At 37.9% G+C, this 14,617-nt stretch overlaps 1 protein-coding gene across 5 annotated transcripts; it reads left to right on the top strand.

The window, feature by feature from the left end:
- The first annotated feature begins 765 nt into the window (after positions 1-765).
- On the top strand, positions 766-14,300 carry LOC131159344 (transcription factor GTE10-like). 5 transcript variants are annotated; one of them, XM_058114197.1, is made up of 11 exons: positions 766-932; positions 1,663-2,997; positions 3,114-3,162; positions 3,316-3,471; positions 12,319-12,392; positions 12,514-12,583; positions 12,726-12,806; positions 12,886-13,001; positions 13,106-13,172; positions 13,314-13,444; positions 13,529-14,300. In XM_058114197.1, exons 2-11 carry the CDS (start codon positions 1,681-1,683, stop codon positions 13,802-13,804), a joined length of 2,337 nt encoding a protein of 778 aa, XP_057970180.1. In that variant the 5' UTR covers positions 766-932; positions 1,663-1,680; the 3' UTR covers positions 13,805-14,300. The 5 variants fall into 5 exon arrangements, with proteins under 5 accessions (XP_057970180.1, XP_057970181.1, XP_057970177.1 ...); XM_058114195.1 differs by having other exon boundaries at positions 768-1,093; XM_058114199.1 differs by having other exon boundaries at positions 786-932; positions 3,316-3,456.
- Positions 14,301-14,617: the final 317 nt, after the last annotated feature.

Here is a 14,617-nt window from a genome sequence, read left to right as displayed (position 1 = left end):
ATAATTTATAATAAACTAATTATTTTATAATAAAAGACTCACATATTATTTATATTAATTTGCACTATTATATTATTTTTTAAATCTATAAAGACAATAATTTTGTAATTGTAAAGTCTATTTTTAATTGGAAATTAAACTAATTTAAAAATTTTAGGTGAATTTTTGATATAAAATTAATCATATTAAAATTTATTTTATTTTATTTTATAAAATTATAATTTCTAAATTTATCAAACAAAAATAATAATTATAAAAGACAAAGGGAGTAATTAAAACCGCCCGCAATATCAAATTAAAGCACGTGAGAGCCAAATCCTAAATAGCTAACTTACCGCGATAAGTGGCGGTAAAAAGTCAAAAAAACACGTGGATGATGCCTAGGTGAAATCTTTATGTTTTTTGAGAGTACAATATGTAGAACACTCGCCTTATGCAGCAGCAACGTGTCCTTCTAAACAAACTTCCCTTCAGAAAGCGAGTAAAGCACGTTTACATCCGCGAGAGAGTGTACAAACGACGACTCTTTTTCCAATAATTGAATTTAATAATAGGTCTAACCTGAATTTTAATTAATAAATACGGTCTGAACACAGTGGTCGGGAATAATTTCCGCCGTCGGATCTAGATCGGACGGTTCGAAATAGGAATGCGCGATAGCCCTTAGATTATGCAGAGTCGGGAATTGAACGGTGGCGATTAATTGGCTCGCGGCGGGCGAGTCAGGCACTGGGCCTTTAAGTAGAGGAGCAAACTAACCTAGCCATCTCAGATTTTAGCTCTCTCTCTCTCGCTCGCTTTGGCTTCGTCTCTCTCTCTAAAAAGCCTTCTCCCCCTCTCTCTCATTTTTTTTCTCACTCTGGAAGAGAATTACGAAGGGGTTTCTAGGGTTTCGTACGGCACGCCCAACGGCTCTTCTGCTCGAGATCCAGGTTTTGAATTGGATTCTTGCGAAGGATTTCTAGGGTTTTCAATTGAAGCATTCTTTTAATCGTCGCGATCAGATTTGTTTAGCTTCTTTCTCGGGGTATCTCCGTCGATCTAGGGTTTTCTCTGTGCGGTTTATGCTCGACTCGGCTTAGGATTCGTTCGTGTATATCTTTCTAACACTTATTTGCGTCGTTGAATATATAATTGCCTTTGTTGTGAGGAGTTTTCGACCTGTAGCAACAAAGGAGTTTTCTTTTGAGTTTCTTGAGCGACACAAAAATACGAACTTTTTAGGGGCGTGATCGTTTTACGGTCTTTGGGACTTGCGGGGTTTGCATTGTTTGAACTGAATCAGTGAATGTGTTGGAACTAGGGTTTTTAATATTTTTTTGGATATTTGATTATGCTTCTGTTTGTTTGTCAAAATTGAGAGAAATTATTGAATGATTGTGGAGATTTTGAAGTCGTGCTGCTGGATGTCAAATTGGACTTTATTGTGAGGGAAAATTTTAAATTTGACTCTCAATATTGTGGGGAAGAAGGAAACGGCCGATGCTGATGGGATGCAATGAAAAAAGAAAAATAAAGAATTAAGCGTGATAAAAGATTTGAAATTAACTATACTCTAACGTGAAGGATATATACTGGCATGAATTTATGTTTTTTCCAATCTGGGTGTCTGAAGTTTGAGGTCAGGGTATAAATCTAATTGTCAGAAGTTGACATGTGCAGATATTGGGGGTTGATCTTATGGCACCAACTGTTCCCATAGAGTACACTGGGCAGAAGGAGTCAAGAAAGTGTTCACTATCACAAATGATGGGGAAAACACGGAAATTCTCTAAGGGACATTTGTCCTCTGGATTTGTTCCGGATTACCGTCATGCTGTGGAGACAATGGGGGAATCGGAAGGGTTTGGGAGTTCTGGACGAGTTGAAACGGAGATGACTGCGTCTGAGGATTCCTGTGCCCCTAAAAGGAAGTGCATTAGTTTGAATGCAGATGGATGTGATAATTTTGGTGTCCCCTTACAAGTTCTGTCATTCTCAAAGATGTCACGGTCTGAACGAAGGGATTTAGATTTGAGGTTGAGAACAGAGCTTGAACAGGTTCGGGTCCTTCAGAAGAGAGTTGCTTCGTTGAGCTCAAATGCTGTGGCTTTATCGCCCTCGGGTGATATTCGTAGTTGCAGCAATGGAAAAAAGAGGCCTTCTCAAGAGAGTTTCCAAAGGCCATCTGAAGCAAATACACAAGAGAAGAAACGTGGTCCACCGGCACGTAATGGTCCCAGCACAAAGCGCGGTGTAGCTGGGCGGCTTGATTCAGTGAAGCAGGCTGCATCAGTTACATCTTCAAATCCTATGTTGATGAAACAATGTGAGACATTGCTAAATCGCCTGATGTCACATCAGTATGGCTGGGTTTTCAACACTCCTGTTGATATAGTGAAGTTAAACATTCCTGATTACTTTACTGTCATTAAGCATCCTATGGATTTGGGCACTGTGAAAAGCAAGATTGCCTCAGGTCGATATTCAAGTCCAACAGAGTTCGCTGCAGATGTGAGGCTTACTTTTTCAAATGCATTGACTTATAATCCACCTGGTAATGACGTCCACTTAATGGCTGAGACGCTTAGTAAGTTCTTTGAAGTTAGGTGGAAACCCATAGAGAAAAAGCTTCCTGTAACTGGTGGTGTAGAGTTGGTGCCTTCAACTTCAGTTGTTGACTTAGAAACTGAATCTGCTGCACCACCCCTGAAAAAGAAGAAAACCACGCCATCAGACCATAAAGTCAAGCCCGAGCCTCTTAAAAGGGTCATTACTGATGAGGAGAAGCATGCTTTAAGCACGGAGCTGGAAGCTTTGCTGGGAGAATTGCCGGATAGCATTGTTGATTTCTTAAAGGAGCATAGTTTCAGCGAAAGCCAAACAGGTGAAGATGAGATTGAGATTGACATTGATGCTCTTAGTGATGATACCTTGTTAGCTTTACGGAAGCTTTTAGATGATTATTTGCTGGAGAAACAGAAGAAGCAGGAGAAAGTTGAACCTTGTGAAATGGAGGTCTGTCCGTGTGTGTGTGTGTGTGTGTGTGTTAATGTGTGTGCGCAGCATGCGACTTAGATATCTGCCATGCATATCTAACTGTTGACTTGTGTATATATTTTTTCTGGCTGCAGGTTCTTAACGAGTCTGGATTTAGCAACTCTTCAATGCAACCATGCAAAGGTTATTTTTGCTTTCATTTGAATGCATTATTTACAATGTTGATAGTATTTGAAATGTGGAGGGACTTTGCTCTTTATTTATTTTATTTTTTAAAAATATTTTTGTAGGATACTTTGTTTAGCTTGTTGATTTTCATCCCAAGTATATTTTCAGGCAATGACCCTGTTGACGAGGATGTAGATATTGGTGGCAATGATCCTCCTGTTTCGGGCTACCCTCCAGTGGAGATAGAAAAAGACACAGCTCTTAGGAACAGTAAATATAGTAGTTCAAGTAGCTCCAGCAGCGAATCAGGTTCTTCATCTAGTGGTTTGTGTTTCTGTAATCCTTTCACAAGTTTTCCCCTTAATTTTATTTTTTAAACTTCAAGATGTAGAGCTTTAATTTTTGAAAATTCTTTGGTTATGTTAATAGATTTAAAAGCAGAACTCTGTTAGGAATTAGTTAAGAAATAGTGCAAAGGACACTGACCTCCCTTTAGGTTTAGCAGAAAGATGTGGACCTCCCTTGATGTTTCAGAAATTCTAGACCTCCCCTAAGGTTTTAGAAATCCTACAAAAACCTCCCTTGATAATTGACTTTTGGGATACTTATACCTTTTTTGGCCAAATAGAAGGGGAGATCTCTGTCTTTTTGGTAAACTGGAGGTTGGAAAATTTGACACCTTTTGGGGGGTGGGGGGGGGTTCCCTAGAATTTTTTTTTTAAATATTGGGGCCGTTTCATGCCTTTTCACCTCAAGGGAGTAATGTGTCTTTTACCCTAAAAATATCATGAATCACTCCCACAAGAAAGAGAACATGATTCGGCAATGCTATTCTTTCCCTGCCAACACAATTTTGGAATCATGCTTTTTTCTTTTAAAAATTTTTATCCTATATGACAGGAACATCACTTGAAGACAAACTGCAGGATGTTTTAATAATTCTTTTTATCCAAAGATTGTTGCAGATTAGTCATAATAGGAACTCCCCATAAAGTTAACATGCAGGATATTTTTATGCTGTACAGTCGAAGATTGTCACACGCTAGTCATTTTTTTCTTTCTGTGGCATCATAATACCCCCTTTCATTAAATATGATCTACTTTTGAATGTCTTTCCTCTGTTTTGAATGTTGACTGAATACTAATTTGGCATTAGTAGTCAATTAATTGTTGAACTGAGGAATTCTTTAGTGTCTCATCCCGTATAGATGGGGTTACGCTTGTCCTTTTGGCGGAAGCTTATTGGTTTCTTTCACATCGAAGTTTGGATATAACATCAAAGTTTGGATATAAGACATAAAAATTGAAGGTCAAGATGGGTGAAATACCAAAGTGTTTCTTTTTTTACCTACAGCGTTTTGAACCATTCTTGGCAAATCTAGTTCAAACAAGAGCCTGTGGTATTGGGACCTTTGACGGAAAGTATTTTTCTTGGGTGTGGCTGTGGACTCTACTCAATGCCTCAGTGAGAAGAGTGAAAGTTCAAGCTATAGAAATAACCTTTTCTAATGTGGAGTGGAGTCTTGTATTAGATGTGAACATTTTTTAGGCTGTGAACTCTACCTGCTGAGAAGTCCACTATTTGTTTGATGCATATGCCGAGCTATTCTAATCTTATATTCATGGTTGGTCTTGATTATGAACAATGAACCATCTATTTGGGTGTTGCATAATAAGTTTGAAAGTTGTGGACATGCTTTTGTTGCGGCCTGTGGGTCAGGAGTCCAACTGTGTCTAGATATTGGCATGTTGATTCAATGCATACACAAAATAACATTAAAATAGTATATATTTGTATTTCAATCTTTAATAAGCATGAAAGAATTTTTTTTACTAATCAATTAAAATTTTATAGTTGAAAATCATGCCCCATAGGGGATGGTGCCATATTATAAGGTGCAGTTGCCAGTTACCATGTGTGCAACTCTTAACTTATTTAATTGAAGGCAAATTACAATGATGACAGTTATTATGGAAGTTTGATGTACAATCCAAAATATATGTAGAGTGCACATACACAGGTAGGGGTGTACTCTGTTCTTATTGGTTTTGGTCAAAACTGATAACCGAACTGAAAAAATCGGTTTTCAAAATCTAAAACCGAAATCAAACCATACACCGACGGTTTAGTGTAACCATAAACTGAATTTTTATGGTTTGGTTTGGTTTTACTCGATTTTTAATATAAAACTTATATTTAAAAAAATATAAAATAGATTTGCAAGCCCAAAAGAGCCCAAACCTAAATCAAGCCCTTCTGAATGTAGACAAGGCCTATGGGTTGCCCATCCAGACAACTAGAATGAAGGGCCTTACTCAATGCCAATGATAGGAAGGCTAGATGGGCTTTTATATGGGAAGGGAGGGAGCTTCTATTCTTCCTCCAACCAATGTGGGACAAAGGTTCCCCCAGGCCAAGTCCCCACCCCAACTTCCCCTCCACAACACTTGTCCTACATCACCAAAATGAGAATTTTGAGAGTCATGCATCTTGTATAAATCCCATTCCCACTCCTTCCTTATCCTTGAGCAAGGTCAACAACCCATATTTAATTAGTTAAAAAAATTAATTAATTAAATAAAGTATTAAATGGTTTTAATTTTATAAATGAAGAAATAATATATTTTATAGTTCACATATATACAATATTAAAAATAATCATTTAAAAATTTTGTACGCCCATACCTAGTCCCCCACTCCCAAGGCGGATATATGATATATATATTAATTAATTATATTAATTTATATATTAGTTTTTTATTTAAATCCTTTTTTCGATTTTTTCGGTTCAGTTATGTTTTGAAACCGAAACTAAAAATTTATTTTTTTGAGAACCGAAATAGAAACTGGGGAACCAAAAAACCGAACTGCATTTGATTTTGGTTTGATTTTCGGCAATTTTTCTACACCCTATACACAGGGATATCAGTTCCCTTACATTATATTTAATTAACTCTATATATTTAATCTAACAACATAATTATGAAAAAATGTAGAATTTACTAAACACCATATAATAATAAGAACCTAGATGATAAGAGAACTTATCCTTAATCCTCTTATCAGTCAAATTGATATCTTTACATAATTCATTTTCTCCCTTGTGATGAACAAATACTAATTTCTCCTACATGATGAGCAATTATTAGTATGTACGAACAAGACTGTTTGATACCATTTGAGAAATTGTGGCATTGGCTTTGGTTCTATTATTGTAGAACTAGTACTAAAAAAAGTTAAATAAAAAAATAAAGGGGAATGAAGAGGTAGAAGGAACAGGAGAAGAGAGAGCAGTTAAATTTGATTGGTTAGCTGGGTTGTAGAATTTGGATATGAGTCCTCTACGGTGCTTAGAATTTTTTGGCTTATCACTTGGGAAGCTATGGGTAGAAATTATCAGAGCAAAAAGGCTGTGCTGAAAATTTTCCTTTAGGAGTGGAAGACTATCATTGTTTGTCTGCAAGAGACCAAAATGAAAGTCAATAGACATGCATATTATTAGCTATATGGATGGGGTTGCAGGAGCTGCTGGTTGCATTGTCATTCTTTTATAGATGATGGGGTGGTATTAATGGATGGCTAGGCAAGGAGCTTCTATGTTACTTTCTTGTTTAGAACTTTGGAGGATAATTTTACTTAGTTTTATGAGATTTATAGGCTACGAAGAAACAGTGGAACTTCTACGGAATGAGTGTTTTTAGGCATAAAGGCTATTGAGGATTGCCCTTGGGTCTTGGGAGGTGATTTTAGTTTACTTATTTACTCCCTTGAAAGAAGTGGGGTTCTCCTATAGAAAACTTGTTTGAGGGAACTCTTGATCTTTTTGAATGTAGATGCGCTCTTTGATCTCCCACTTGTAGGTTGATCTTTTGCTTGATCAAGTCTTGGAGGATTCTCCATATATTTAAGGATATTGCTCTAGATTGTGTAGAACAGCAAAACAGGATTCATATTGCTAACCTCAACTAGTGGAATTTTTAGGCTTGGTTGTTTTTTTCAAAATTTCTATTGAAACTTTCCTAGGACAATCCCTGAGCACCGTCCGAATCTTCTTGAGACTTGTATAGTTAGGTAGGCTCCACACCTTTTCTTTGCTTTGGAAACATGTGGCTCAAAATGAAAGATTTAAATATTTTATTTTAATTGGTGGGAAATTTTTCAAGTTAGAATTTTCTTAGCTTCATTGTGGGCAATGAAATTGAAAGCCTTAAGGAAATAATTGAAGGCTTGGAATAGAGATGTTTTTGCAAATGTCCATACTAGGTATCTCTTTTGAGAGAGGTTAACAGTCTTGATGCTCCTCCTTGTTGAACAAACTAAGAAGTTCCTCCCCTTCTATCTCTCTCTTTGTCATCCATAAGGGCAAAATCAGAGAAGTTGCTTAATGGTTGGTGGCCAAGAGATAAGTTTCTTCTTTTGATAACTTTCTTTGTTGCCAAATAGGAAAATACTTAGGGTCATGGGCCCGTGGCATCATGGTCCCATGTGCCAACATTGAGAGGGAAGTGCATGGGGGGCACAACCCCTTTTCTCCTTCTCTGATGTTGCCATGTGGGCCCTTGATGGTCATGGGCCCATGACCCTACAACACTACGGTGCCAAATATTGACTAATAAGAACGAGTGGATCACTATGGATGGAAGGGCGCCATATGGAGTGGGGGGTTTTGAGGTGGACATTTGCTTTTCGTCATTTTGATGGTTCAATGGAGGCAATATATTTTTGGCATGATCTTTTGGTGTGGAGACATCCCTTTGAAGACTCAATATATTTAAACTGCAGCAAATTTAGTGAATTACATTTTATTAAAATGCTTTGGACTAAAAATTTTTGGTGTTTGGGTTGTCTCGTCTTTTTGGAGATGTTCAAACTAAGAATCTCTTTTGAGAGAGGTTAACAGTCTTGATGCTCCTCCTTTGGTGTGACCCATAGGTAGGGGTGTACAAAATTTACCAAAAAATCGAGAATCGGACCGAAACCGAACCGTTTGAAACTTCAGTTGGGTATTTCGGTCTTCGGTTTCACTTAAAAACTGAACCCAAAAACCGAAAACCGATTATAATTTTAAAATGATTATTTTTAATACCATATGTATGTGTGTACTACGAAATATGTTATTTCTTTAATTATATAATTGAAACCATTTAATACTTTATTTTATTAATTAATATTTTTGACTAATTAAATCTAGATTGTTGTTGAACTTGCTCAAGGGAGTGGGAAAGGATTTTATATAAGATGCTTGACTCTCAAAATCCTCATTATGGCGATGTGGGACGAGTGTAGTGGAGTGGAAGATCTGGCAATTAGGTTGGGGACTTGGCCTAGGGGAACCTTTGTCCCACATTGGTTGGAGGAAGAATAGAATCTCCCTCCCTTCCTACATAAAAGTCCATCTAGCATTTCTATCATTGCACCGAGTTAGGCCCTCCATTATAGTTGGCTGGCCACCCTTGGGCCTTGTCTACATTTAGATGGGCTTGATTTAGGTTCGAACTTTTTTGGGCTTGCAAATCTTTTTTATTTTTTTTTAATATAAATTTTTATATTAAAAATTTAGTTGAATTTGAACCGAATTGTAAAAATTCGGTTTACGGTTACACTAAACCGTTGGTGTATGGTTCAATTTTGATTTATATTTTGAAAATCGATTTTTTCAGTTTGGTTATCGGTTTGCGTCAAAATCGAACCAATAAGAATTGAGTAAACCCCTACCCATAGGGGCAAAATCAGAGAAGTTGCTTAATGGTTGTTGGCCTAGAGATAAGTTTTTTCTTTTGATAATTTGTTTTTCCATATACTAGAACACTTGGGATCGTAGGCTCATGGCATCATGGGCCCATGTACCAGCATTAGAGAAGGAAGTGCATGGGGACCACAACTCTTTTCTCCTTCCCTGATGTCGCTATGTGGGCCCTTGATGGTCACGGGCTTGTTACCCCATAGCACTACTGTGCCAAATATGACTAATAATGATGGGTGGATCACTATGGCTAGAAGGGAACCATATGGAGTGGGGGTTTGAGGTGGATAAGAAAGTATGATAGCATATTTGCTTTGCGTCATTTTGATTGGCCGGGGGGGGGGGGGATGGAGGCAATATATTTTTGGCATGATCTTTGGTGTGGAGACATCCTTTTGAAGACTCATTTTCCTAAGTGCTTGAAACAAGGATGTTCCTCTACACGTGAAGTCAATTGAAACTTTTCCTTTGAAAGAGATGTCTAGGGTGGGGCTGAGATTGTTCTCTCTTTTCTTTGATGTGTATTATAGGCCAATTTGGATTTTGAATACTGGTGGCTGTTTCCCGCTAAAATCCTTACCGTAAAGGCCGAGAACAAGTGAATCTTGTTGAAGGAAAGGCTAATTTCCTTGGAAAGTGAGCCAGAATATGGCTGCTCTAACCAAAATAGGTTTTTTTGCTTTGGAAGTAGCTTGGGAAAGGGTCTTAACTCTTGACCATCATTAACATTCAATAAACGTTAATCCTGGCGAAATGATGTTCTCTATGTAAAATGCAGCAGATTCAGTGAATTACATTTTATTAAACTGTTTTGGACTAGAAATTTGTGGTTGGGTTGTCTCTTCTTTGCTTCTCTGTGGCTGTGGCTGGGAGGAACTTTGGGCTTCCAGATGTGTGAATGCTTGTATAGAGAGGAGAAAGCCCTCTCCCTTATCCTTTCCCACCATTTTTTGGGTTGTGTGGTGAAAAATAGGAGAATTTTTGAAGGAGTTGATACAGCTTTCTTGTATTGGTGGCTTAGGTATTTACTTGGGCAAGAGTTCTTGGACGCATACACGATCTTTGATTTTTGGATTACATGTAGGAACTACTCTTTTAATACTTGGTGCCCCTGAAATTCTAGAATTTCTGCTTTAAAAAAATGATGCTGTGGCATCTTAGTTTTCTATTGGCTGCAGCTTTATAGGAATAATCAATCTCTTCAACGCTGCTTCTCAGATTTTTCAAATGAGCGAGTCTGGAATTAAAAATAAGTTTGCCCCTATATCATAAATTCAAAGGACTGCAAGTAAGCCTGTCATTCTAGGGGATTTGTGGTAGGTGATGTGGGGTCTTTCTAACTTAAGAGAAGCCGATGAATTGTTATGATTTGACTGTTCACTTAAACAGCTAGTGGTGTGTACTAAAGGTTATTTGTGCATGCTTGAAATTTCCAGTAATTACAATCTTGAGAAAAAAAATTCTAAGAAGCATATTTTAACAACGTTAAAATGTACTCCCTCCACCTTCCTTCCCTTTTTTAATCTTTGAGAGGGATCTTTCTTGTGGGATTTTCATTTTAGAAGGGATTGAGCGATAAAGAGTTGGGAGGAGTTTAATTCTTTGCAGCGTTAATTCCAATAAGGGTGATGCAAGAATTTGGAATTGAGATTCATCAGGGGATTATTCGCACAAATCTTTCTAAAGTTTTGTGTTCATATATTTGTCTGTGTGGGAGTAGCTCCAAGGATTTGTTTGAAGTCAGTTTAATTCTTGAGTATTTTTTTTTTGTTGGTTTTGGAAGCATATGGACAGGCTGTGGAGGTCTGCCTTTTGTGCTGGAGGGAATTTGCATGGAGAGGAATGCTAGAACATTTTTTGGAAAGAGAGAAGGATCTTTTGGATTGAGAGTGGTATTTGGCTTCACTTTGGGCTTATAGCGCTGGCTGTTTTTCAGGATGGTAATTGAGACTGGGTCACTTTGATAAGATGATGTTGACTTTTCCTTTTCTCTCATCTTTTGAGGACGACTTCTCCGCTTCTGTATTTTTCTCTCCTTGCTATTTTTATTAAAGCTTCTTTTTCTTAACCCACGGCCCTGCCTTTCTTCCCGTACACACACAAGAACAAAGAAAAGAAAAAGTAGCAACATGTTTTCCCATCGTGGATTTGCTTTCAAACTCATTTTATCATACATCTAGAAAAATCCTTTTTTGTTTTTTTTGAAAATTTAAATATAAGTAAACAAGGAATAAAGTTGATTTGAAACAATATACCGAGATAAACTAGGTAGGCTGTTGGGTTGAAGAGAATCTGTATGCATACAATTTATTCACACTAGCAGGCATGCCTCCATGTAGCTGCAGGTGCCTCAAGATTTAGATGAGAGCACACCTTAAACAATATGTCAACCACATTTTTTAGATGTATTCTGAAAGCAGATTTCAAAATTGAGTCGGGCATCTAAGAAAATCAAGAGACCAGACCAGTATACTGCAGAATGAGTTCATGGATTTGAGGTTTCTGGTTTGTAGAAAATTTTGAACTCTCTTTATGAGTTCCCGTATAGATTTGTTGGGAATCTGAATGTTTTGGACTGAAGAAGAAATTCTATTAGATAGGAAATACAAAAAGGCACATAAGAAAGCCTCCTTGGAGCATAAAGAACAAAAAAAGAACAATATCCAAACAGCACTGCTCTATGGTCATGCATAAGGCAGAAAAATATAATCCTTTAAACAACCAGCGGCAAAGGTCCACAATGAGGCCAAGTACTGAATCCTATCCCAAAGCATAGGCAAAGAAATTTTCTTTCCCGTGAGAATATATTGCAATCTGCTACAACCATATGTCCCATAATGTGGGAAAAAGCTCACACTTCCACAATGCTGCATCATCTCTATTCCTCCCAAACCCTGAAAAAGGTTATGGCCAATAGATGCTCCACCAGCTCAAGACCCACCCAGTTCTCTCCAAATGGTCCAAACAAATTATTCCACACCCTTAAAAGGAGCAGCAATGAAGGAACAAATGCGACAGATTTTGAACTACCAAAGCATAAAGATCAAACTTGTTGGGATTCTGAATGTTGAGCATATGTCTTAACAAAATTTTATTTGAAATCTGCCTATAGTTGAGGAAAGTGGCCAATTCTTTTTGATTTCATTTGTTGCTACTGTTAATAACTGCATTATCAGCTTATTTTCTTTGCAAAATTTTCTGTATCCCTTTTTAAGTAGAGGGTCTGCCAGTAGCAACATTTTACAACCTTTCTATAAATTATGGAATTATTTGGATGTTTGTATATATCTTGGTTAAAAATATGAATCTGTTAATTCTTTTCAAGGTTAATCATTGTTATTATCATCCTTATTGGTTTTTGTTCCTCAATTCATTCAAATTGTATTTATTGCTTTAAATTGTATTTATTGCTTTTGTGTTTTTTCAGACTCAGACTCGGCCAGTAGTTCAGGGAGTGAGTCTGATGATGCTGAAGCTTCTGCCCCTGCACATACTGCAAAGGTCTTCATATGACTAAATCCCTGATTCATGTCAATGTTTCTTAGTATTGGTGGTGTTCATGAAAAATGTCATCTCTCTCTCTCTGAGTTGGGGATATTTTCTTTGTTTCTCTCTATGTTAGGAAATCTTAGGTTCTGGAGCAAATGCAAATGAGAAAAGAAGCGGCTTAGCTGATATGGACACTGAAAATCGTGAGTTTTGTGGTTCTATGTTTAATATTTGCATATGGTTGGACTATGACGGAGGGTTGGACTATGATGGAGGATTTGTTCCCACCCCCACCCCTCCATAAAAAAAAGGTCAATATTGATTCGAACTCCTGCCGTTGCACAGAATCTTTAAATGGGTTAGACGAAGTTGAGCAGAATTCTCAGTCCAAGCCGGTTTCGACTGGCACGGATGACCGTCAAGATGGTAAGCATGAAAATCATGAAGAAAGTGTCTGCTGTTAGTTTTGGAGCATCATCTCATCCATCATGCTGTAACATTTTAGGGGAGAGTGCTCCATCTGAGAGGCAAGTCTCCCCCGAAAAGCTCTACCGTGCAGCTTTATTAAGGAGCCGTTTTGCTGACACCATTCTCAAAGCACGGGAGAAGACCCTTGAAAAGGTTTGATACTATTTTGGGATATTGTTGGTTATTCTAGGTTTCCAATTTCTAGCTGTGATCTTAGAATACCATTATTTACAAGTTGCATTATGTGTTGAATACAGGTCGAGAAGTTGGATCCAGAGAAATTAAGGCTTGAAAGGGAGGAGCTTGAGAGGCAGCAAAAAGAAGGTTCAATACTTCTGACATCTGACTTTTATTTTGATGCCCTCTTTTGTCTGATGCATCTATCTGCTTATGGGATTGAAGTGATGGATCCTATTTGTGTTCCTATCCTCTTTCCAATAATGATTTTCCTTGCGGTATGATTAGAAAAAGCTCGGTTACAAGCTGAAGCCAAGGCTGCAGAAGAGGCTCGAAGGAAAGCTGAAGCAGAAGCTGTGGCGGAGGCCAAAAGGAAGCGGGAACTGGAGAGAGAAGCAGCACGACAGGCACTGCTAAAGGTAAAGTGAACATTTATTATTTGTTGCAGAAGCCAATTGCAAGAGTTTACTGTGAATGGTGACCTAAGCTTTGGGCATTTGCAGATGGAAAAGACTGTTGATATTAATGAGAATTCTCAGTTCATGGAAGATTTAGAAATGCTGAGGGCTGCACCTGACGAACAGTTGTCGACCTTCAGAGATGCAACGAGCCCGGATCACTCCTTAAATTGTTTGGGAAGTTTCAAATTTGAAGGAAATGGTAACCCCTTGGAGCAACTTGGATTATACATGAAGGCTGATGACGAGGAGGAGGAAGAAGGGGAGCCCCAAAATGTTCCAGGCCCAGTAAATGATGTTGAGGAAGGAGAAATTGATTGATTGGGTTCGTTTTTCACTATACCGATGCTTCTCTTGAGTGACTATGAGGACTGTTGGCTTACCCATTTCCGCCCCATTTTATTTAATCGGGGCACGATGCCATCCCGTCTCTTGTTTGACCAAGCTTCGAAGTCCTTGGAAAGGGGAAACAAGGGAGAGATTGGGTTAGAAAGGCAACCATTGATGGGCAGGAAGGTTGTGTTCTTTGTATTGGTTTGGGTCTTTGGGATCACTTTTGGTTAAGGAAGAGTTGGGTTTCAGAAGGCTGAACACTAAAATGCTCTATTGAAGCTATATAGGTAGGGGGATAGAGGTAGAATTTATGACGATAGAGAAGGGATTTGCTATTGTGGGTTTCTGACAGTAGAGACATGTACCAATCATATTTTTATTTTTTGATGTAAAAAGAGAGATTCATATTTGTAGCCTAGGGCATTTAGGAACTGCTTGATATTGAGAGTTATCTTAAGAGGAATTTTGTTGGAGGCCAACTATACATATTTTGTCAGTTGAGTATGCATTGATTCAACTAGAAAATATGAACTGAGCTGAGAAACATGAAAAGAATGGCATTTCATCTTCTCCCCCGCACCCCACCCTCTCCCACATGGAGACTCTTTATGTAACTACATGCTTTTTATGGATTGTGCTTGGCCGCACCATCTATCTCTCTCTCTCTCAAGTACCATTTTAGAAAATTCAACTAGAAATGATCCCTAGCCCCTTCCTTCAACACTTCTCCTATGTGGTACACTCTTCTAAGAGTTCTTATGTGGTACGCTCTTCTAAGAGGAGTGATTTTGATTTATTAAA

Source organism: Malania oleifera, chromosome 7 (assembly GCF_029873635.1).
Source record: "Malania oleifera isolate guangnan ecotype guangnan chromosome 7, ASM2987363v1, whole genome shotgun sequence".
Classification (NCBI taxonomy): domain Eukaryota; kingdom Viridiplantae; phylum Streptophyta; class Magnoliopsida; order Santalales; family Ximeniaceae; genus Malania; species Malania oleifera.
The sequence above is the reverse complement of the archived record's forward strand: the minus strand, read 5'-3'. Positions and strand labels throughout refer to the sequence as shown.

Bases quoted from the DNA above. Each gene is read 5' to 3' on its own strand.
- LOC131159344 (XM_058114197.1), top strand. From the start codon at position 1,681: ATGGCACCAACTGTTCCCATAGAGTACACTGGGCAGAAGGAGTCAAGA. The intron at 3,163-3,315 runs GTTATTTTTGCT...GTATATTTTCAG, and splicing joins TTCAATGCAACCATGCAAAG to GCAATGACCCTGTTGACGAG. The intron at 13,173-13,313 runs GTTCAATACTTC...CGGTATGATTAG, and splicing joins TGAGAGGCAGCAAAAAGAAG to AAAAAGCTCGGTTACAAGCT.